The sequence below is a fragment of the Rhinolophus hipposideros genome, assembly GCF_964194185.1.
Source record: "Rhinolophus hipposideros genome assembly, chromosome: 10".
Classification (NCBI taxonomy): Eukaryota; Metazoa; Chordata; class Mammalia; order Chiroptera; family Rhinolophidae; genus Rhinolophus; species Rhinolophus hipposideros.
In genome coordinates this window covers 21648523-21671720 of record NC_138056.1, presented here as the reverse complement: position 1 = coordinate 21671720, position 23198 = coordinate 21648523, and the positions used below count along the sequence as shown (strand labels likewise).

Genomic DNA, 23198 nt, shown 5'->3' with positions numbered 1-23198 from the left:
TAAAGGTGTTCTTACTGAAGTATGAAACCAAAGAATTGTCCAGCAACATTAAATAGACCTGGGAATTGTGTTGTTATGTTTACTTAGCATATATGTGGCATTTTATAATTGCAATAGAACTTTATAATCTTTTTTCAGAGCTGATATCATGGATGTGAAAACAGCCCAGTTCTTCACTCTCTTGTGCTAATCAGACTTTTGTAAGATGCTAGGTTTTGTATGTACAAACAGTAATGGATTTATGCTAAACCTAACCTGAATTCCTGGTGTTAATGTCCTGTTACTCATTATGGTCAAGCCAGGCCTGGTGCTTGGTCCCTGCCCTGCCCCAAGACAGAAGCAGTTACTGAGGCAGTGTTTATTCAACCGACTGAAACAGAGAGAATTGCGATGCCACTTAGCAAGTTGATTCATTCAGAAGTATTCCTTTGGTTGTAGGGTTATTATAATTATTGACCTATTTCTGTATTTTTCACAAAAAAGAAGTTGTAAGTAGTAATCTTGGAGGCATGAATTATGTTTATTTTTATCTCTGTATCGTCAAGCCCTGTTAGCATGGTGCCTGGCACATACCGTGTTTCCCCGAAAATAAGACCTAGCCGGACAATCAGCTCTAATGCGTCTTTTGGAGCAAAAATTAATATAAGATCCTATCTTATTTTACTATAAGACCGGGTCTTATATAATGTAATATAATATAATATAATGTAATGTGATATGATATGATATAATATAATATAATATAATATAATACAATACAATACCGGGTCTTATATAATATAATGTAATATAAGACTGGGTCTTATATAATATAATATAAGATTGGGTCTTGTATTAATTTTTGCTCTAAAAGATGCATTAGAGCTGATTGTCCGGCTAGGTCTTATTTTTGGGAAAACACGGTAGGTGACCTGAACTTTTCACTAACAATTCATGTCTCTTGAGTCACGACAATGCACCAGCTCACACGGCACTGTCTGTGAAGGAGTTTTTAGCCAGTAAACAAATCACTGTATTGGGACACCATTCCTACTCACCTGACCTGGCCCCCAATGACTTCTTTCTTTACCTGAAGATAAAGGAAATATTCAAAGAATGGCATTAGGACATCAAGGGTAATACGACCATAGCTCTGAGGGCCATTCCAGATAAATAATTCCAAAATTGCTTTGAAGGGTGGACTAGGCACTGGGGTCAGTGTATAGTTTCCCAAGGGGAGTACTTTGAAGGTGACCGTAGTGACATTCAGCAGTGAGGTATGTAGCACTTTTTCTAGGATGAGTTCGTGAACTTAATCGTCAGACCTCATACATATTTTCTGTAGAAAAATGTGGAAAATATAGACAAATATAAAGAAGAAGGAAAAAATCAGCCATCCTTATACTACCAGCCGTGGTTTGTAAACTTTGAATACTTTTTTTTAATGTAGCTTTTTGAGCCTCACCCTGGGCATATAGTTTGGTAGTTCTGAGATGTGCTTTTTAAATATGCAGCGTGGATTATTCTGATGCACATGGTGAATACCCCACAGTTTGAGACACACCTATGAAAAAAATGGTTAATATTGTGGTGCTGTGCCTTTCAGATAGAAAATTAGTGTGCGCGTGTGTGTGTGTGTGTGTACCAGGGGAACCAAAAAATGGATACACATTTTAAGAGATGTTATCTTAAAATGTGTGTACGTTTTTGCACCCTCTGTATGTGTGTATGTATGTGTATATATATGCACACACACACTTATAGTATATATATATATGTAACTATTAAGTATATATGTGTATACACACATACATATATACATAGTTTGTATGCTATTTTTGTCACATAACATTATTCCTTATAAATGCATACATTTTTATCATCTGAATCCACTTCCATTTTTGAACTCCAATTAAAAAAATCCTGAAGGCCATTCTGCCATTATTGCCAAGTAGAAATTTCACCTAATAAGGCATTTCACTTTTCTTCCTAATAAGCACATTCTATGAGGATGTTTCGTTTTGTTTTGTTTTGAGGCAGGCGTGACGGTCGCAGTCTGAGGCACAGTGGTAAATGAGTTAATGCAAAGTCAAAATACACAGTCGTGCGGTTAGGCTCAAGCTATCCATTTCATAGCATCTACCTCCCCACTGGTCAGGTGTCTCACATATCTGACTGACTGAATAAGTGTGGGGCTCAGTGGGAAGTCTAAGGCCACCTTCTCCAATCCCCCCACTTTACAGATGAAGAAACTGAGGTGCCAAGAGAGTAAGGGTTCTTGGCTGAGGTCAGCCAGTTATAGCGGAATTGGAGTAGGCCGATAGCTTTTAGTACTATAGCTCTGTAGTTTTCCCAGTAAAGAAAAGTTTTATCCATTTGGTAAGGATGTGGAAAAATTGTAACCTTCTATATATTTCTGGTGGGAATGTAAAACGGTGTAGTCAATTTGGAAAACAGTTTGGCATTCTTCAAAAGGTTAAACATAGAGTTGCCATGTGACCTAGCAGTTCCATTCTTGGGTATATATATACCCAAGCGAAATGAAAACATACGTTTACACAAAAACTGCACACTTATATGTACTATCCAGAATGTGGAAACAACTGAACTGATGAATGGAAAATAAAACTCAGCATGTCCATACAGTGGAATACTACCCTGTTTCCCTGAAAATAAGACCTAGCCGGACCATCAGCTCTAATGAATCTTTTGGAGCAAAAATTAATATAAGTTCCTATATTATGTTACATCACGTCACGTCACGTCGGGTCGGGTCACGTCACGTCACGTCACGTTACGTTATATAAGACCCGGTCTTATAGTAAAATAAGACTGGTTCTTGAATTAAGTTTTGCTCCAAAAGATGCATTAGAACTGATGGTCCGGCTAGGTCTTATTTTCAGGGAAACACAGTACTTGGCAATAAAAAGAAATGAATTACTGATACATGCTGCAATAAGGATAACCCTTGAAAACATGCTAAGTGGCAGAAGCCATTCACAAAATACCAAATATCGCACGATTCTATTTATATGGAATGTCCATAATAGGCAAATTCAGAGAGATAGAAAGTAGACTCATTGTTGCCTGGGGCTGAGGGTGATAGAGGAATCGTGTGGGGAGTGACTGCTAATGGATACCGAATTTCTTTTGGGGTTGATGAAACTGTTCGGAAATTGATCGTGGTGATGATTGCACAACTTTGTGAATATACTGAAAACCACTGAATTGTAAACTTTAAGTGGGTGAGTTGTATATGTGAATTACATCTTAATAAAGCTGTTCAGAGAGAGAGAGATTACTGTGCGAATCACTTTTTTCAGTCCTTCTCTTGAAATGTCAGTAGTGAAGTCTTTTTCCTTTCCTCTTCTAGACAGGGCTGAGGGTCAAAAACCTGATGTTAGCCTCTGTCCGGGGGCTGTAGTTATTAAAAGCTCAGGCTCTGGAATGAGGTCCCCTCCAGTATCAAGAACTATGAGATCTTGGACAGATGCTGTGCTTAACTTCGTTTCTCAGGTGTTTTTCAACTGTAAAATAGAGGGTACATACTTCATGTGGTTGTTAGGAAGATTAAATGAGAGATTCGTTTTAATGCTTAGTACTGCATCCTGTAAATGGTGGTGGCTGCTAGCTTTCTCCTAGTTCTGAGAACCACCACTGCTTCCAGCGGAAGAGCAAAAGCACGTGGGGGCAGCTCACCCCCCACCCCCCACACCTCAGACTTCAGGAGACCTTCCAATCCTTATGGAGAAAAATAAGCCACCTGTTTATAACTAACTAGATTCTATACTTTGATCAATTAACACTTCCCAGGATTAGTGACACTTACAGATTGCAGGCTTTAAAGGGCCACTGCTACCTCTGAGTGATAATGACATGCAAATAAATTGAGTTAAATCTCGGTAGTTGGGGCCCTTGGCGTTGCTGCCTGGCTGGCTGGCTGACTGTTGGCTTTGCATGGCTGCCTTGCCTGGCGTTATTTAGTTCAGTCTAGCTCTATTGCCAGTTCAAGTCAAGGCAAATACCATGTTTCCCCGAGAAAATAAGACCTAACCGGAAAATAAGTCCTAGCATGATTTTTCCAGATGACATCACCTGAACATAAGCCCTAATGTGTCTTTTGGAGCAAAAATTAGTATAAGATCTGGTTTTATTTCCGGGGAAACACGGTACATATATCTGCCTTGGGAGTGTGCAGCTGCGTGTCCATAAATTTCCAATAGAAACAAATCAGTGCAAAGCAATTACATTTATTGTTATGGAGCAACCTCTCTAGTTAGCAGAACTGCCTGATGCCAAATTGAAAGAAAAATAATGAAATTAAGTGAAGCATTTAAGAGACACATTAGGAAATATATTCCGACTTTAAAGTAAACACCACTGAGATTCTTGTTCCCTTTCTACTTCCCTCCCCCTGCAGCTTTATCCTTGGCTGTTCTCTTACTATTGGAGCCTCAGAGCTCCTAACTGAAGCGCTGTGGAAATCAACTCGAGACATTTTAAAATTTGGGTGGACATGGTTCCTGAGGTGCCTGGTGGGCTGGAGCATTGTTAGAAAGCAAAGGGATTGAGCTTTAAATGGCTTAATAAAATTAACACATCGTGCTGTCCTCTCCCTGCTCCAGCTCTTCTCTGCGTTGATGGGTGGACTTGATAATTTTCTCTGCCAAAGCTGGAAGGGCTGATTACTTGGCCAGTGTTGAGAGGGGAGTGGCGCTGTCAGGATGCCCTCCATAGCAGCCTGGCTTCACATTTCCAGTGCAGGATCGTATTTGACATTTAATTTAGGAAACTGGGTATCTAGGTATAAAACTTTACCATGATAATAGTGATAAAAAACCACCCAGACTTTTACTTAAGTCCTTCTTCTCTCCTGTTCTCCTCCCTCCCCTTTTCCTGTTAGTTCAACCTTTCATTTAGCTAGGAAATAAAACCGAGTTTTACTTAAGGAAAAAGGTGTTTCCTTTGATCTTAAGGCTAAAGCTATACAATGCATCTCTCATTCTACCCCAGGTGCACACATAGACGCTTGTATTATATACACATTCTTCCCTCCGTGTCCACGGGGGTTTGATTCTAGGACCTTCGCAGATACCAATATTTGAAGATGCTCAAGTCCCTTCTCTAAAACAGTGCAGTGTTTGCATGTAGCCTACATACGTCCTTCAGGATGCTTTACATCATTTCTAGATTATTTATAATACCTACTACAGTGTAAATAGTTGTTGTACTGTACAGGTAGACCTCATTTTATTGTGCTTCTCAGATGTTGTGTTTTTTTACAAATTGAAGGCAACACCCTCCACCAGCAAAAAGATTATGACTTGCTTTATTGCCATACTTGGCTTTTATTGAAGTGATCTGGAACCGAACCTGCAATATCTCCAAGGTATGCCTGTATTCTTTAGGGGACAATGACAAGAAAAAAAGTCTGTACATGTTCAGTATGGACGTAAGCGTCCTAGCCCTAACTACACCGTACACATCAGCAGCAACATAACAAGCTTTTTCCCAAATACTTTTTATTCATATTTGGTTGAATCCATGGATGCAAAACCCTAGATACAGAGGATCAACTATAAACACAAAATTTGAGAACCAGGCTTCTCCCCTGATTGACTCTGTGTTTAGCCAAAGGGCTAAATCCATCAGGTCTCTGAGGCTGTGTAGAGAACTTCCATTCAACACCGTGCTCCAGTTGTTGACCATCCCCTGACAGGCTCCTGACAGGGCTTTGGTTTATTCTGTAGCAGGTGAACTAGTCTGTGATACTTCCTTAATTCCTCGCTCAGCCTGGTGAGTCAGAGGTAATCCCCACTGCACATATGAAGAAACAGAGATTTAAGAGGTTCGATGACTCATCCAAGGCCCAGGACTGGTGATGCCAGTGGGCTTTCTATGGTGGAATTCACGGTTGTAGAAAGTGATGAACTTCCTACCCACAGACGACGTGTTGGGAATAGAATACCAACATGGAGTTCGTTCAGTCTTTCAGGGAAAAAATCAGTTTGAGTATGACATGCTTTCCTTTTAGAGTGAAAGAACACAGACATTGGAGTCAGACGACGTGAGTCCCTACACTGGCACTTATGACCTGTATAACTTGATTTGCCTGAGCCTTCAGTTTCATCTGTAAAATAGGACTCATCATATTACATTTTAATTAATGGGTACCCTGAAAACAGAAACTTTGAGGAAGAGATAAGAAATGATGGGTGATAGTGGATATCTTGGCCTTGGGGGGGCCTGAAAAGTATTTTAGCCACTGTACTGAGTTACTAAGCCCTGTGGTTCTTAGGTAAGCAGATTGTTAGCTGCTCAAAGGGTTGTGATAGAGGTTCAGTCTGCGAAAGACAGAAAATACAGTAAGTCCTCACTTAACATCTCCAGTAAGTGCTGTGACTTGAAATGACATGAGACCAGTTTTACCATAGGCTATTTGATGGAAACACAAGTTAAGTTTCTCTGGCATCTCAGCAATGTTATAATGAAATGACATTGAACAAAATGACATTGTCCGAGGACCTGCTGTATGATAAAGGCAAGTTGTGAGACTGAGGAGCAGACTCTGTCTACAGACTGTGTGTACGTACTGAGAAGCAGAATGTAACCCAGACTTCTTGCGTTTCTGTGCTCTGCTTCTGGATCGTTGGAGTAGACGGTATCTGATCTTATGAAACTAGAAAAGGCAGCCATGACTCCCTGACAGCCTTTGGCCAGTGACTGACACCGAGGCAAGGAGCCTCGGATTGACAGGCTTACTCTTCAGTGTGCAGGATGTGTAAAAGAGTCCTCCCTGTGTTCCTTTGGGGCGTTAGAATTGGCATTCCCAAAGGTGTAGTCTCGCTTTCTCTAAGAAAACTAATTGGGGTCTCTCTCTGTGAGAGCTCAGTGGGTACCACGTGCGAAGCACACAATAAACGTCCATGGTTACTGTTACCTGGATGAGTAGCACAGTTCTGCTGATGTTTCTATGGGCCCAGAAAGTTCTAAGTTCTTTCCACATATTATTTTGTGTAAGTGTCACAAAAGCATCTGAGAATGTTATCATTAGCCCTGTTCTACAAATGAAGAAACTCTTATGTTCCCGAGCTTCAGAAGCAGAAAGTTAGCAGAGCCAATACTCAGACCTCTTTCTCTACCACCACAGACCCTGTGAGCTTTACCATTTTGACTCTTTGTAGCAAAGAAGACTCAGAAAACGTGAGACCTATATATCTCAGTGTCTTTTCCTGAGTTTTCCTAGTGGTGTGCAGTTGTTTGGGTTTGGTGGTTTTGACAGTTTACAAACAGCTGTGATTTTGCAGAGAAGGCATTTGGGTAAAGAATGGAATGGAGGTAGAGGGGTGAGTCTTGTTTTAAAATTTCTTTCATCTTCAGCAGATAAAATAGCCTTTTTTTTGTATATTCAAATCCAAGAGGCTTAAAATAGTATCATTTCTGCTTAATTGCCCCCCGACACTTCCAGTGTCAGTTTCCACCTCCCACTTCCTACATGATAATTCTTGAAGCAGAAGCTGTCTTTCTAGTTTAGGCCCAGGTTAAGGTGAAAAGAAAGCAAAACAACAAGGTGGAATAGAAGCCCTCACTCCTAGTCTCACTGTTACAGTCCCTGGGTCTCGCTGGGGCCTCATTCTTCCACTTCTACATTTCTACACAGGGTCACCTAGAACTTTTTTCTGTTCACTCAGGAAAAGTGGTGCTCAGAAGTGGGTGATTGCGTTCTTTATTACCACCCTGGGATCAGGCCTAGAAAGAAGCATCTTCAGAGCAAGCAGTAGAATCAATTCACAGTGACTATTCTGGATATTTTGCCTCTCCATATAAATTTTAGAATCAGTTTGTCAACATGTGCAAAATAACCCACTGGGAGTTTGATTGGGATTGCGTTGAATCTATAGATCAAGTTGGGAAGAACTGACATCTTGACAATATTTGGTCTTCCTATCCATGAACATGGAATATCTTTACATTTATGTAGTTCTTCTTTCATCAGAGTTTTGTAGTTTTCCTCATAGAGATTTTGTACATATTTTGTTAGATTTATACCTAAATATTTTATTTTGGGGGTGCTAATGTAAATGGTATTGTGTTTTTAAATTCAAATTCCCATTGTTCATTGTATGTAGGAAAGTGATTGATTTTTGTATATGGTAGTCCCCCCTTATCTGTGGTTTCACTTTTCACAGGTTTCAGTTACCTGTGGTCAGCCATGATCCAAAAATATTAAATGGAAAATTCCAGACATAAGCAGTTGATAAGTTTTTAATGTGTGCCATTCTGAGTAGTGTAATGAAATCTCTGTCCCGCTCGGGAAGTGAGTCATCCCTTTGTCCAGCAAATCCACACTGTATGTGCTCCCCACCCGTTAGTCATTTTGTAGCCTTCGTGGTTATTAGATCAGTTATCAGAGACAGAAACCACACTCACATGACTTTTATTACAGCATATAGTTATATTTGTTATATTTTATTATTAGTGTTAATTTCTTACTGTGCCTAATTTATAAATAAACTTTATCCTAGCTATGTATGTATAGGAAAAAACAGTGTACGTGGGGTTTGGTGCTGTCCATGGTTTCAGGCATTCACTGGGGGTTTTGGAACATATGCCCCTTGGATAAAGGGGGACTGCTGGATTAAATAACGTTGTGTCTGGCAACCTTGCTGTAATTGCTTATTCATTCCAGGAGTTTTTAGTCGATTCTTTTGGATTTTTCTACACAGATGATCATGTCATTTATGACCAAAGACAGCTTTATTTCTACCTTTCCAATCTGTAAACATTTTCTTTTCTTTTTTTAATCTTATTTTATTAGGTAGGACTTTCAGTATGATGTTGACAAGGAATAGTGAGAGGACACAGCCTTACCTTGTTCCCGATTTTAGCAGGAAAACTCTGGTTTCTTACCATGAAGTCTGATGTTAGCTGTAGGTTTTTTTGGTAGATGTTTTTTTTGAAGTAGAGAAATTTCTCCTCTATTCCTAGTTTGCTGAGAGTTGGTTTTTTAAAATCATAAATGGATGTTAGATTTTGTCAAATCTTTTTCCTGCATCTATTGATATAATCATGTTATTTTTTCCTTTTTTAGCCCGTTGATATGATAGATTGTATGAACTTACTTTCAAATGGTGAACCAGCCTTGCATGCTGGGGATAAATCTCACATGGTCGTAGCATATAATTTTTGTATACATCATTGGATTCGATTTGCTAATATTTTATTGAGGAATTAATTTTTTGTTTTGAGCCACACTTTTAAAATTATTGTTTAAGAAAAAAATAAGTGTTACACATTATTATAAAAAATTTGAATTGAAAATTAAAAAAATTAAAAGTACTCTTAATCCCACCACTCAGAGATAACCACTCTCCAACATTTTGCTGTATTTCTTATAATCTTTTACAATAGAAATAATAATAACAGAAACAGTAAATATCATTATTACTTCATTGAGTGGACACTTGAAGTAACTAAGTGGTAACTGAGGTAGAAATCCCATGGTGGTCTGTTAACAAAATGTGGCTGATGAAAGGAGTAAAGAAGACACAAATGACTGCTTTTGTCTAGAGGCTTCTGATGAAGATGAGAAAAATGGTTTCAGGAAGAGATTAAATGTTCACTTTAATAACCATTTCTCTGCCCTACTCCACACCCCATGGTAAACTCCAAACAATTCAGGCTTCTGACCAGGTTCTCAGGATAATGTTGGGCAGCACTGAGAACGCTGGTAATGGAATGTAATTTATATTCATGTCTGCTGTGTTTCTGGGCTGCTGGATCATTTTCCAAGCCTTGGGAATGGGCAGTATTCACAAATAGTGGCTTTTCCATTCGTACATAAAAGACACAGGAAATGGAAAATTTAGCCATCCACTGAGAAAAGACTCTGTCCTCCTGGTTGTTGATGAAGCCTTTCCATTGCCTGCCCTCCCCGGAGCCTGGCAGGGGTTTGGAAGGAGCTTTCTTGGGGTAAAATGCCAGAATAAATACTGGAGGCTATACAGAGCCTTAACTTTGAGACTCACAACCTGAAAGTTTCCATGGACACTGGCATACTGCAGCAGGGAAATGTGCTGTGGGCGTGAGGACAGTTTGCAGCATCTGAAAAAGTCCAATTGCTGGCTTTTTATTTTTCTATTTTAGAATAGTGGCCATTCAAAAAGAAGAAAGAGGGCGTAAAAATGGACTTTTTGCCCTGTGAGGGAGGTAGTTAGAGCCTTCGCACTCTTTATTTCACACAGTCCACATTTCTTTAGTCATTTTTGGAGTAGGCTCCTTTATACCTTGCAGGAAATTTGGCTAATAGAACAAGTATTTCTGAAATTTTCAGTCAGTGTAAATTCTGCTTTTCCTGCTTCTGATCCTGTTCCATCTTTCTCTGTTTATCTCAGCAGCACTTCTCTGGAACAGATCTTTCTTAAACTATAATGCTTTCTAACTAGTATGCTTATTTTTGTAATCTGCCTATAATAGAAAAGTAAATAAAGCCTTGGTTTCCTATAGGCCAGCTAGCTAGGAGTTAATGGCTTCTAGCCCACATCAAGCACATTGAATGGTGGTGTTTTTAAGTACAAGTTCTTAATTCAAGGTTTTATGTGTTTAATTATGCACGTATAAAGTGCCAGTATGCATGCCTCTTGGGTCCCACCTAGCTTGGAAATATTAACTAAAGAGCATATAGTAAGTACCATGGGACGAAGCTTAATTCTTCAGATGTACATTCCAAGATTCACATGGTGGGGAATAATATTCCAGTGGGGATAACGACAGAAGCCGCATGTTAACTCAGAAAAACATCTCAATTAAGAAGAAATAAATTTAAAGAACCTGAAGCAAGCAGAAGGTGATCATTAGGCCTGTCTCTGGAAAGTACACTGGACTGGACCAGAGGAAAGTTGGTTTTTAAACCTGACTTTATTACTGCACTTCTCTGGGGCCTTTTTTTTTTTCTTTTTTCACCTATAAAATGAAGAGGTTGGATGCAGCTGTAATGAGAACAATCAGATGTTCACTAGTTAGTTCTGACCTTTCACAAATCAGCCACCATTTTTTTTCAAATTACAGTGCTGTTTAAGTAATAATATAGCTTTTCACCCCAGTGCAATTATAACAAATATGTATCAATATGTTTGTAAACTAGGGCCGTAGGGTTTCAACAACTTAAGGGCCAATCAGTTTACCAAAGGGGGAAAACTCCTTTTAGGGTTTCATTTGTGTAGAGGACCCAGGTCCCCTTGGGTAAGATGGAGAACACGACCCAGTGCTTTAGGAGGGAGGGGAGATTTTTCTTTTAATCTAAGTAGTTGTACTTTTGGCTCTATTACATTTTCGGGTTGCACATTAACATTTTGTTTGGCGTGAGGGAAGGGGAAGTTCTGTGGCTTTAAAAAGGTTTGGCAATTTCTGGTAGATGGTATATAAAAGGAAACTTTTACATCGCCACTTTCATCATTCTGTGATACACCCAGGCTTCTCTCTTCTCTGCATATGTAGAATTTTCTCTTTTTATGTAACACTATATGCAGTATAGTGAAGAGTATGAGTCTGTCCCTCTCACCTGGGGGAGCTGTAGGACAGAGGCAGAAGAAATCCTAAGAAACCTACTCAGAAAGGATGTCAGTGTCTCCTGGGGAGCAGGTGCTAATGGGAAGGGCCTGCTGCTCTGGGAGAACTGGGAATGTTTTAGCAGAATGGGGTTTTGATGGCAAGGAGGTGAAATGGAACCTGAACGGGGGTTAAAAGCTGCCTCACTCTTGCCATGGAAGAACCATGTGACCAACCCCCCAGAGAGTCTTTTCTTTGGGCTCTGAATTAGAATGCATGCCTTGACTTTACCCAGGAGTTTGTTCTTACCATTTTGAGCTAGGTTGGAGAATACCTATTTGTGAATTAGTAGAGAATTGGAGTGAGAAGAAGGCATACAAGTTTTATATAGAGGTGGATTATTCTGCCTTTAATTCTCATTTGTAGCTTGATCTATATAAAATAAAGTGTCATGTTGGAAAACCTAGTAAAGCAATGGGGAATAGAGAGTATTACGTTTTGAAGCCATAATTTATTCACCTACTGCAGGCTGGTCCACACCTTTCCTGGTTGTGATGTCAGCTCCTTAACTTTGAATCACATGAACATGCGTATGTTCCATCTAGTAAAATAGGTTGTGAGTCCATTTTTATTATGATCTCCATTTTCAGTCACTTGGAACTTTTAAGACAGTCTCTTAGGTGTTCAGAAAAGTTCACCTCTTAGCTAAAACTTGCTTGGTTTAGTCTCTTAAGAGACTACCCCTTTCAAGGGTAGAAGTCCATTGATAAATGATCACCATAAAGCATAACAGTCTTGAAATATACACACTAAAAATAAAAAGGAATTACAAAAATAAACACACATCACAGTTCTCACTCTGATATAGAATTTGCAGGGACATTAATAACATTTAACACTCCCCCACCCCTTTTCTTTAGCACCAGGGAGAGTACCTGCAGAGAGAATATGAGTTCCTGAGGGCTGATATCAATTAGTCACAGGATATGTGAGCAGATATGTGTCATGCAGGCCTTATTTTGCATTCACATTCTTACGGCACTGTTACAAAATCTGCTTAAAGTATCAAGTCTCTTTCAGTTTTTAAGAGGCCAATTAAACATGGCTTGATCTCCACCTCTCATTGAGCCTTTCTTTTCCTCAGTCTCCTTTCCTAGGTTTTCCCAGTTTGACTTCCCTTCTGACAGACTGTTACAGTGAACAGAGCACCAGACTGGGAATAAGATGATTGGAATCCTCTGCGTCTCCTACAAGTTGGCAGCTGTGTCTGTTTTCTTATCTATAAAGAAAAGGGGTCCGCTTAGATGACAGCTGCTTTCTCTTTCATCTCTAAGTTCTCTATTGGCCTTTCTCATTTTGTCTGCTATCCTACTTCTTCCCTGTTCCCTACCTCAGCTACTCAGTAGGCATAGTTGTTTAAAAATACTTACAAATTAAATGTGGTTGTGAGGAAATACCAATAAATGCAGTTGCTGGCAAGATACGGAGTTTAGGAGTTCTTATTTTGGTAGTTTCTCACTTTGTCTTTCTTATGTACTAGTCAAACATATCCTACAGTCATAATTTATTTGGTCTGCACGGTTGTTGCAAAATAAAACAATAATATATTTTCACCCATCAGAGAGTGAAAAATTAAAAGCTTAACATTATCCCATATTGGTAAAGCTATAAGGGAAATGTTTACTTTCACACATTGTTGTGGAAATATAATTGGTGCATGTTTTTTGACAGTATCAATCAGCGTATTTGATTATGTATACATTAATGACTCCAAAGATCTATAAAGAAACTTATATGCAAATATTAAGAGACATATCTAAGGATTTTCATTGATGTGTTATTTGTAAAAGCAAAAATTTGGAAACATCCTGTACTTCCATTAAGAAGGGAGTAACATTCTCAAGGATAGACCATATATCGGGACATAAAACTAGCCTCAGCAAGTTTAAGAAGATTGAAATCATTCCAGCCATGTTCTCTGATCACAAGACTTTGAAATTGGATATCAACTGCAAAAAGAACGCAGGAAAAACCACAAATACATGGAGATTAAACAACATACTTTTAAAGAACGACTGGGTCAAAGAAGAAATAAGAGGAGAGATCAAAAGATACATAGAAACAAATGAGAATGAAAATACATGCTATCAAAATTTTTGGGATTCAGCGAAAGCAGTTTTAAGAGGGAAATTTATATCATTACAGGCCTATCATAAGAAACAAGAAAACTCTCAAATAAATAACCTCACATTAACACCTTAAAAAAGTAGAGAAAGAACAAATGAAACCCAAGGTCAGCAGAAGAAAGGAAATAATAAAAATCAGAGCAAAACTAAATGAAATAGAGAACAAAAAGACAACAGATAAAATTAATGTGACAAAGAGCTGGTTCTTTGAAAAGATTAATAAAACTGACAAACCTTTGGCTAGACTCATTAAGATAAAAAGAGAAAAGACACTAATTAACAAAATCAGCAATAAAAGGGGAAGTTATCACGGACACCACAGAAATACAAAGGATCATCCAAGAATACTATGAAGGACTATATGCCACCAAGTTCAATAACCTAGAAGAAATGGACAAGTTCTTAGAAACATATAGCCTTCCTAGGCTGAATCACAAAGAATTGGAAAATCTAAATAGACCGATCACCATTAAGGAACTTGAATCAGTCACCCGAAACCTTCTGAAAAGCAAAAACCGGGACCAGATGGCTTCACTAGTGAATTGTACCAAACCTTCAAAGAGGATCTAATACCTGTCCTATTCAATCTCTTCCAAAAGGTTAAAGAAGAGACAATACTCCCTAACTCATTTTTATGAGGCCAATATTACCCTAATACCTAAACCTGGTAAGGATAACACAAAAAAAGAAAACTGCAGACCAATATCTCTGATGAATACTGATGCAAAAATCCTAAACAAAATTCTAGCAAATTGAATGCAACAATGCATTAAAAAGATTATTCATCACGACCAAGTGAGGTTTATCCCAGGGGCACAAGGATGGTTCAGCATACACAAATCTATCAATGTGATACATCACATAAACAAAATAAAGGACAAAATTATATGATTATGTCAATTGATGCAGAAAAAGCATTTCACAAGGTACAACATCCATTTATGGTTAAAACACTTAATAAAATAGGTATAGAAGGAAAATACCTTAACATAATAAAGGCCATATATGACAAACCCTCAGCTAATTTCATAATTAACGGTGAAAAACTGAAGCCCTTTGCTCTACATTTAGGAACACGACAGGGCTGTCCCCTGTCACCTCTGCTTTTCAAAGGAGTGTTGGAAGTCCTCGCCAGAGCAATCAGGCAAGAGAAAGAAATAAGAGGCATCCAGATTGGGAATGAAGAAGTTAAATTGTCACTTTTTGCAGATGACATGATGTTATATATAGAAAACCCTAAAGACTCCACCAAAAAGTATTAGAAACGATCAATGAATACAGTAAAGTTGCCAGCTACAAAATCAACGTACAAAAATCCATTGCGTTCCTATGTACTAACAATGAAATCTCAGAAAAAGAAATAAAGAAAACAGCTCTTTTTTCAATTGCAACAAAAAGAATAAAATACCTGGGAATAAACTTAACCAAGGCTATGAAAGACCTATATGCTGAAAACTCTAAGACATTTTTAAAAGAAATTAAGAAGACACAAGAAATGGAAAGACATTCCGTGGTTATGGATTGGAAGAATCAACGTAGTTAAAATGGCCATATTACCCAAAGCAATATACAGATTTAATGCAATCCCCATCAAAATCCCAATGGCATTTTTTAAAGAAATAGAACAAAAAATCATCAGATTTGTTTGGAACCACAAGACACCCCGAATAGCCAAAGCAATCTTAAGAAAAAAGAACAATACTGGAGGTATCACACTGCCTGACTTTAGCTTGTACTACAGGGCTACAATAATAAAAACAGCGTGGTATTGGCAGAAAAACAGACACATAGACCAATGGAATAGAATTGAGAACCCAGAAATAAAACCACATAAATATGGACGGATAATTTTTGACAAAGAAGCAAAAAACTTACAATGGAGAAAAGACAGCCTTTTCAATAAATGGCGCTGGCAGAAATGGAAAGCCACGTACAAAAGAATGAAACTGGACTGCTATTTGTCACCATACTAAAATTAATTCAAAATGGATAAAAGACTTAAGCATAAGACCTGAAACAATAAACTGTATAGAGGAAAACATGGGTACTAAACTTAAGGACCTTGGGTTCAAAGTGCACTTTATGAATTTGACTCCAAAGGCAAGGGAAGTAAAAGCTAAAACAAATGAATGGGACTGTATCAAACTTAAAAGCTTCTGCACATCAAAAGAAACCATCAACAAAATAAAGAGGCAACTAACTAAATGGAAGAAGATTTTGCAAACAGTGCCTCTGATAAGAAGCTAATATCCAAAATATACAAGGAACTCATACAACTCAACAATAAAATACAATAAAAAACCCAATTGAAAAAAGGGCAGAGGACCTGAAGAGACATTTCTCCAAAGAGGACATACAAATGGCAAATAGACATATGAAAAAATGCTCAACAACACTAATCATTAGAGAAATGCAAATAAAAACCACAATGAGATATCACCTCACCCTAGTTAGAATGGCTATCATCAACAAGACAACTAGTAACAAGTGTTGGAGAGGCTGTGGAGAAAAAGGAAACCTCGTACTCTGTTGGTGGGAAAGCAGACTGGTGCAGCCGTTATGGAAGGCAGTGTGGAGGTTCCTCAAAATACAAATAGAATTACCATATGACCCAGCAATCCCTCTCTTATGTATCTACCCAAAAAATCTGCAAACATTTATCCATGAAGACAAGTGTGCTCCAGTGTTCATTGCAGCTTTGTTTACGGTGGCCAAGACATGGAAACAACCAAAATGTCCCTCGATAGATGAATGGATAAAGAAGTGGTATATATACACAATGGAATACTATTCGGCCGTAAGAAAAGATGAAATAGGACCATTTGTGACAACATGGATGGATCTTGAGATTATAATGCCAAGTGAAGTAAGTCAGATGGAAAAAGTGGAGAACCGTACGATTTCACTGATATGTGGTATGTAAACCGAAAACAACAAAAGAACAAGACAAATGAGAAACAAAAACTCATAGACTCAGACAATAGTTTAGTGGTTACCAGAGGGTAAGGGGGGAGAAGGGGTGGTAGATGAAGGTAAAGGTGATGGAAGGAGAACTGACTCTGGGTGGTGAACACACAATGGGATTTATAGATGATGTAATACAGAATTGTACACCTGAAATCTATGTAATTTCACTAACAATTGTCACCCCAATAAATTTAAATTTAAAAAAGGGGGTAGTTAAGTATATATATTTAATTAAGGCAATAGCTAAATATATATGTATATTTCCCTCCATATATAGTTAATAGAGATATTTATTCATTTACTTACATATTTATATATGTAAGTATATATATATGTGTGTGTGTATATATATATATATATATATATATATATATATATATATATATATATATAAATACCCATAAATTATCTTTATGTAGATATTGGATTGGCATATAGAAAACACTACATAGAAAAATGGCTAGAAGGATACATAACACATTATTAATAGTAATTTCCCTCTGAGGAGGGAAAAGGTATAGAGATGGAGAGAGAAGAGCAATTTCATTTTTTTTTTTACCATATATACTTATCTGTTAAATATTTTTAAAGTATTTATGTATTACTGGTATAAAAGTGAAGGAAAGGAAAAAAGCAAAAAGGAAGGATAAATAATTTCTATAGAAGAGTATTAGAAGAGTATAGAAAAATATTAGCAGAATTTTCATCAGAGATATTAGGGAAACCTTGTTGAGAGGACAGTCCCAGAACTTCAGGATGAGGTAGGAACCATGGTTTGTATTTTGGCTGTGTTAAGGCTTCGTAGCACTTACAGTAACAGCTCTACCCTTTCATTTTTTTGTGTGCCCAACTTATTCTTGTCTGTGTTCCACAGGTAACTCGGGACCAGATGAAGGTGTTTATACAGCAGGAATTTAAGAAAGTTCAGAAAGTGATTGCTTATGAGGAGCAGAAGGCCCTTCATCTAGTGGACATCCAGGAGGCAATGGCTACAGCTCATGTGACTGAGATCCTGGCAGACATCCAATCCCACATGGACAGGTTGATGACTCAGATGGCCCAAGCTAAGGAACAACTTGATACCTCTAATGAATCAGCTGAGCCAAAGGCAGAGGTAAAGGAGAATGCCCGCAATGATTAGTAGCAGAACATGAGTGCCATGTTTGTTATCTCTGGAAATGCCCTCCTGGGAATGAATTGAAAACTTACATAGGGGATAAGTGTTTAGACCAGGGTGTATAACAGTATGGAAGTATTGGCCATTGGAGTTGCAGCCAGTTCCTGGGCCTGGCAAAACATTTGTCCACCAGGACTTATAGGAGTAGAGTCAGTGGGGCAAATACTAATCACAGGTAAGAAGGGAAGCTAGAAATCATTGCCAGAGAAGAGGGCAGTTGACAGATCCCAAATCACGAAAAGAGCCTATAAATAAAGAAATTGGGGTAAGAACTGGGCTGAATGAGCACATCAAAGCAGGCCAGAATGAAGATTTTGGACTGATATTGTGAATAGTGAAAGGGTTCCTCAGGCTGGTTTTTATATGGAGCCAACTGCATAAACTGGGAGTACATGACTGCTGGATTAAGAGAGGCTTGGGGGCTAGGACACAGCAAGGATCAAAAACAGTGTGAAAGACAGACATAATAAATGTTGAATCACTACAATGAATATAGTCACTGTGGCCATTGTTATTTTCTAACGGGGGTAAAAGGGTCTCAGACATTTTACCGAACAACATATTCGGGCATTCAGAACCTATTCCTAAAAAGTAATTTAAGGCAACCACTCAAAAAATATAAAGTTTATAACATTTTTCAGCCACTGAGGAGAGGCTATTGTTCATCACATTTCATAGCATTATGTTGAAAATTCTAGTCGCGCTTCTGCCAGATGGGTGTCGGGTAGGTCTTTCTAGAAGAAAGCCTAGGAGAGTCCTGTGGACTTTCCAGGACTGCTGCTGACTCAGTAAGTTCCACCTCAACTCGCAGGCTTGCCGTGGTGGAGGAGAGCCTAGCCACTGAATAGATGAGCCAAGACGTACCCTAGGAGGCAGGTATTGTTCAAGCCATCCTGACAGGAAATGTAAGAGACCATTGAACAGTTACCAGCTTCACTCATCCAGGGTTCTTGATTAAATTTCAGCAATGTGTGAGAAAAATAGAATAGCTCTTGTTCTTCTCATTTCATCTTCTCCAGAATAAGACAGTGTGTGCCTAAGTCAGTTTCTAGATAGGCAAGAGAGCACTTTATAGTTATCATTTCATTTAATCAACATTGATTATCTCCATTTTGCATATGGGATATTGAGATGCAGACACTGCCCCAATGTTTCGTTAGTAGAAAATAGAGCCAGGATTCAGGTTTCAGTTTGTCCTATTCCAATACCCGTCCTTATCCCCTACTCTCTGCCATATGCCAAGCATCCTATTTGTATCTGGGGAAAGAGTGAGGAGAAGCAGTGTCCTAGCCAGCTTTGCATTCCTCAGACCTTGTGCAGTATGGAGATTGTCACTTAGTGTCTTCACAAACAGAAAGGTCAACCAGAGTTAACTCAAGGGATCAGTGCCATAACTCTGTCCCAATTCCCCTCAAATCGGAGCCTTGCATTTATTCTGTGTGTTGATGAGGTTGTTTTTTCAAAAATAAAGCCTTAATTTTGAGAGATATCCCATCTTTCATTTTCATTTCAAATAATGAATTTAGTCCCTCCCCAACATTAACTGTCCTTTAAGCTGCTCAACTGCACTCTACTTGTTAACTTTGGTGGAATTACTCTTAGGGATACAAAGCTCACAAGGCCTAAGGTCTAGGCTGTGGACAAAATGAGCTATTAAAAAGAAGCAGTGATGGGCTGTGTACAGAGCCTTTATAAAGAGCCGTTATCCTAATAGCCTCTCGTTCCAGCTAATCTGGTAACTTACTGATCGGAGCGAATTTTTAGTACCTTTCTTTCACTCAACAGAGGAATTCTTTTCCTCCCTTTGTATGATACAGATTTTTTTTTTAATTTCTTGAATTTTGAATTTGGCCAATTGCCCCTCACACACATTTTTTAATGAAATATTTCAAACATACAGCAAAATGGAAAGGTTTTACAGATTATACCCATATACCTCCACCCAGATTCTGCCATTAACATTTTATTTTATTTTACATACGTATATGTATATAAAATCTTTCCAACCTTGTATTCATCAGTGCATCTTATTTTTGATGCATTTAAAAGCAGATTGCAGCTTCTGAACGTGTGATTTTTTTTCTTTTTATTCATTGATTATTTAGGAGTGTGTTGTTTAGCTTCTAAATATTAGGAATTTTTCTACATACATTGTTTTTCGTTTCTAATTTAGTTCCATTACGATCAGAGAACATATTCTGAATGTTTTCAATCTTTTAACATTTATCAAGACTTGTTTTATGGCCCAGTATATTGTCTGTCTTGGTGAATGCATATGTGCACCAAAAAAGAATGTGCATTCTGTACTTTGGGGTATAATGTTCTATTAAATATAAATGTGGTGTTCAAAAAATTTACTGATTTTTACTGATTTTTGTGTCTAGTTGTCCTGTCAGCTTCTGAGAGAGGGGTGTTAAATTTCCAAGTATGATGATGGAATTATCTTCGCCTTTTGTTCTATCAACTTATCTTCAGATATTTTGAAGCTTATCAAGCAAATACATATTTATAATTGTCACATCTTCCTGGTGAACTGAACCTTTAATCATCATGAAAAGTTACTGTTTTTCTCTGATAATACTTCGTCTTGATGTCTGTTTTATCTCCTGTTGTTAAAGCCAATCCAGTCTTAATGCTTGGTGTTTTTATGGTCCATCTCTTTCCATTCAGTTGCTTTCAGTCTATCTGTATTGGTAAAGTCTGTCTCTCTTAGGCAGCACATAGTTAGGTCTTAATTCTTTTATTCATTCTGATTGTCTTTGCCTTTTAATGGAAGTGTTAGGTCCATTACCATTTAAATGTTATTATTAATATGGTTGAATTTAAGTCTACCATTTTGTGATTTTTTTTTTCTGTTTGTTGTTCTGCTTTTGTTTCTCTCATTGTCTTCTGCCTTTTTTTGGATTTTTGAAATAATTATGTGAATTCCATTTTAATATGTCGATTGACCTTTTAGCTCTATTACTTTGTATTATTTTTAGTGGTTTCTATGAGGATTATAATATATATCCTTAAATATTTAGTCTATTTAAAATTAATATTGTACCACTTCATATAAAATGCAGACACCTTGAAACTATATAGGCCAATTTACCCTCTTTCCATGTCCTTTATGTTATAGTATCATATATACAGAATTTATATATGTAATGAATACTGTAAGACAGTTATAAATTTAGCTTAAACAGTCATATGCTTTTCAAGAGATTAAGAAGAAAAAAATAGTCATAATTATTTTTTATTTTATTTTTTAAAGTTTATTGGGGTGACAATGGTTAGTAAAGTTACATAGGTTTCAGGTGTACAATTCTGTATTACATCATCTATATATCACATTGTGTGTTCACCACCCAGAGTCAGTTCTCCTTTCATCACCATATATTTGATCCCTTTTACCCTCATCTACTACCTCCTTCCCCCTTTACCCTCTGGTAACCACTAAACTATTATCTGTATCTATGAGGTTTTGTTTCTTTGTTTGTCTTGTTACTTTGTAGTTTTTAGTTTTATATACCACATATCAGTGAAATCATGGTTCTTGACTTCTTCTGTCTGACTTATTTCACAGCATAATAATCTCAAGATCCATCCATGTTGTCGCAAATGGCACTATTTCATCTTTTCTTATGGTAGAATAATATTCCACTGTGTATATATACACCACATCTCTTTATCCATTCATCTATTGAAGGAGACTTTGGTCGTTTCCATGTCCTGGATACCATAAATAAATCTGCAGTGAACATTGGAGTGCATATATCTTTACGGATAAATGTTTTCAGATTTTTTGGGTAGATACCCAGGAGAGGAATTGCTGGGTCATACGGTAATTCTATTCGTAATTTTTTGAGGAACCTCCACACTGCCTTCCATAGCGGCTGCACCAGTCTGCATTCCCACCAACAGTGTATGAGGGTTCCTTTTTCTCCACAGCCTCTCCAACACTTGTTACTATTTGTCTTGTTGGTGATAGCCGTTCTGCCTGGGGTGATATCTCATTGTGGTTTTCATTTGCATTTCTCTGAGGATTAGTGATGTTGATCGTCTTTTCATGTATCTATTGGCCATGTGTATGTCCTCTTTGGAGAAATGTCTCTTCAGGTCCTCTGCCCATTTTGCAATTGGATTGGTTTTTTGTTGTTGTTGTTGAGTTGTATGAGTTCCTTGTATATTTTGAATATTAGCCCCTTATTGGAGGCATTGTTTCTGTGTATTTATGGGTATATAGTTTTTCAACAAGTTTGTGATAATAGTTGCATAACTAAATTTACTAAAGGTGGTTGATTATACTTAAAACAGGTTATTTAATGGTATTATAAGTTATATCTCAATAAATTTTAGAAAGTCTAGATATCCCACCTGCCCAAGTTCTATTTTCCTTTGATTATGAAGTTTATTCTAAAACTAGCCCATTAACACAGTATGTCGTTTTAAGAAACCTTTAGTACAGATAAATTTAATTAGGCCAAATAGAATCACAGAGCTTCTGGTTAAAGAAGTCCAAAGGTTACAAGTTTTCCTGGTGACATCTCTTTTAAAAAATGTGTTTTTAATAAATCTTTTGGGGTCATTTCATAGAATATAGGGTAGGGGAGGAGTTTCAATACCGATCCCATAGGTCTAAAAAGATGTGGTCTTTCCCCTGTTTAAATAACTAAAGTTATTGCTTTCTTAATCATTATACAATGTTTAAAACTTACAGACACAGCACAAAGTAAACACACACACTGAATTGATAGTTATCATTAGGTATTATATTTGTTCCATGTTTGTGTGTGTGTGTGTGTGTGTGTGTGTGTGTGTGTGTTTCCAGCTTTATTGAGATATTATTGACATATAACATAAGTAAGTTTAAGTTATAGTGTGATGATTGATACATGTATGTATAGAAAAATTATTACCCTAATAAGACAAGTTAATACCTTCATCTCCTCACCATTTTTCCTTAACATCATATTTAAAATTTTCCTCATATTACTAGAAATTCTTCAAAAACATGCTTGAATCCTGAATCAGTGATATAAATTAAACGTTTACCTTATTTTAAGTGATTTCCAACTTTTTACTGTCATTTATAACATTGTAGTGCATGTTTTTGTTTATAAATCATAAGCAATTACTGAGTCAAAGATACGGACTTTTTTAGGCTCTTGTACATATTTTATCAACTGTCTACAGAACAATTATAACTGTGTATATTTTTGTCACCGGTTTTGAAAATCTCTCTCTCTTTTTTTGGCCTGAAATTAGTCATAACTTTTATAAAATTTTTTGCCAAAGTCAAGTATTAAAAGGTAGTCTTTATTTTTATTTGCATGTCATGAGTATTTTCATCTTTTGTC

General features: G+C 37.4%; 1 protein-coding gene across 2 annotated transcripts in view; it reads left to right on the top strand.

The window, feature by feature from the left end:
- TRIM44 (tripartite motif containing 44) overlaps positions 1–23198 on the top strand; it is a 102979-nt gene that overhangs the window by 24732 nt on the left and 55049 nt on the right. Inside the window, exon 3 of one of the 2 annotated variants that reach the window (XM_081062245.1) lies at positions 17554–17809. In XM_081062245.1, coding sequence (XP_080918371.1) covers positions 17554–17809 — 256 coding nt within the window. The remainder of the gene's footprint in view (positions 1–17553; positions 17810–23198) is intronic. The other variant, XM_081062246.1, reaches the window with a different exon arrangement.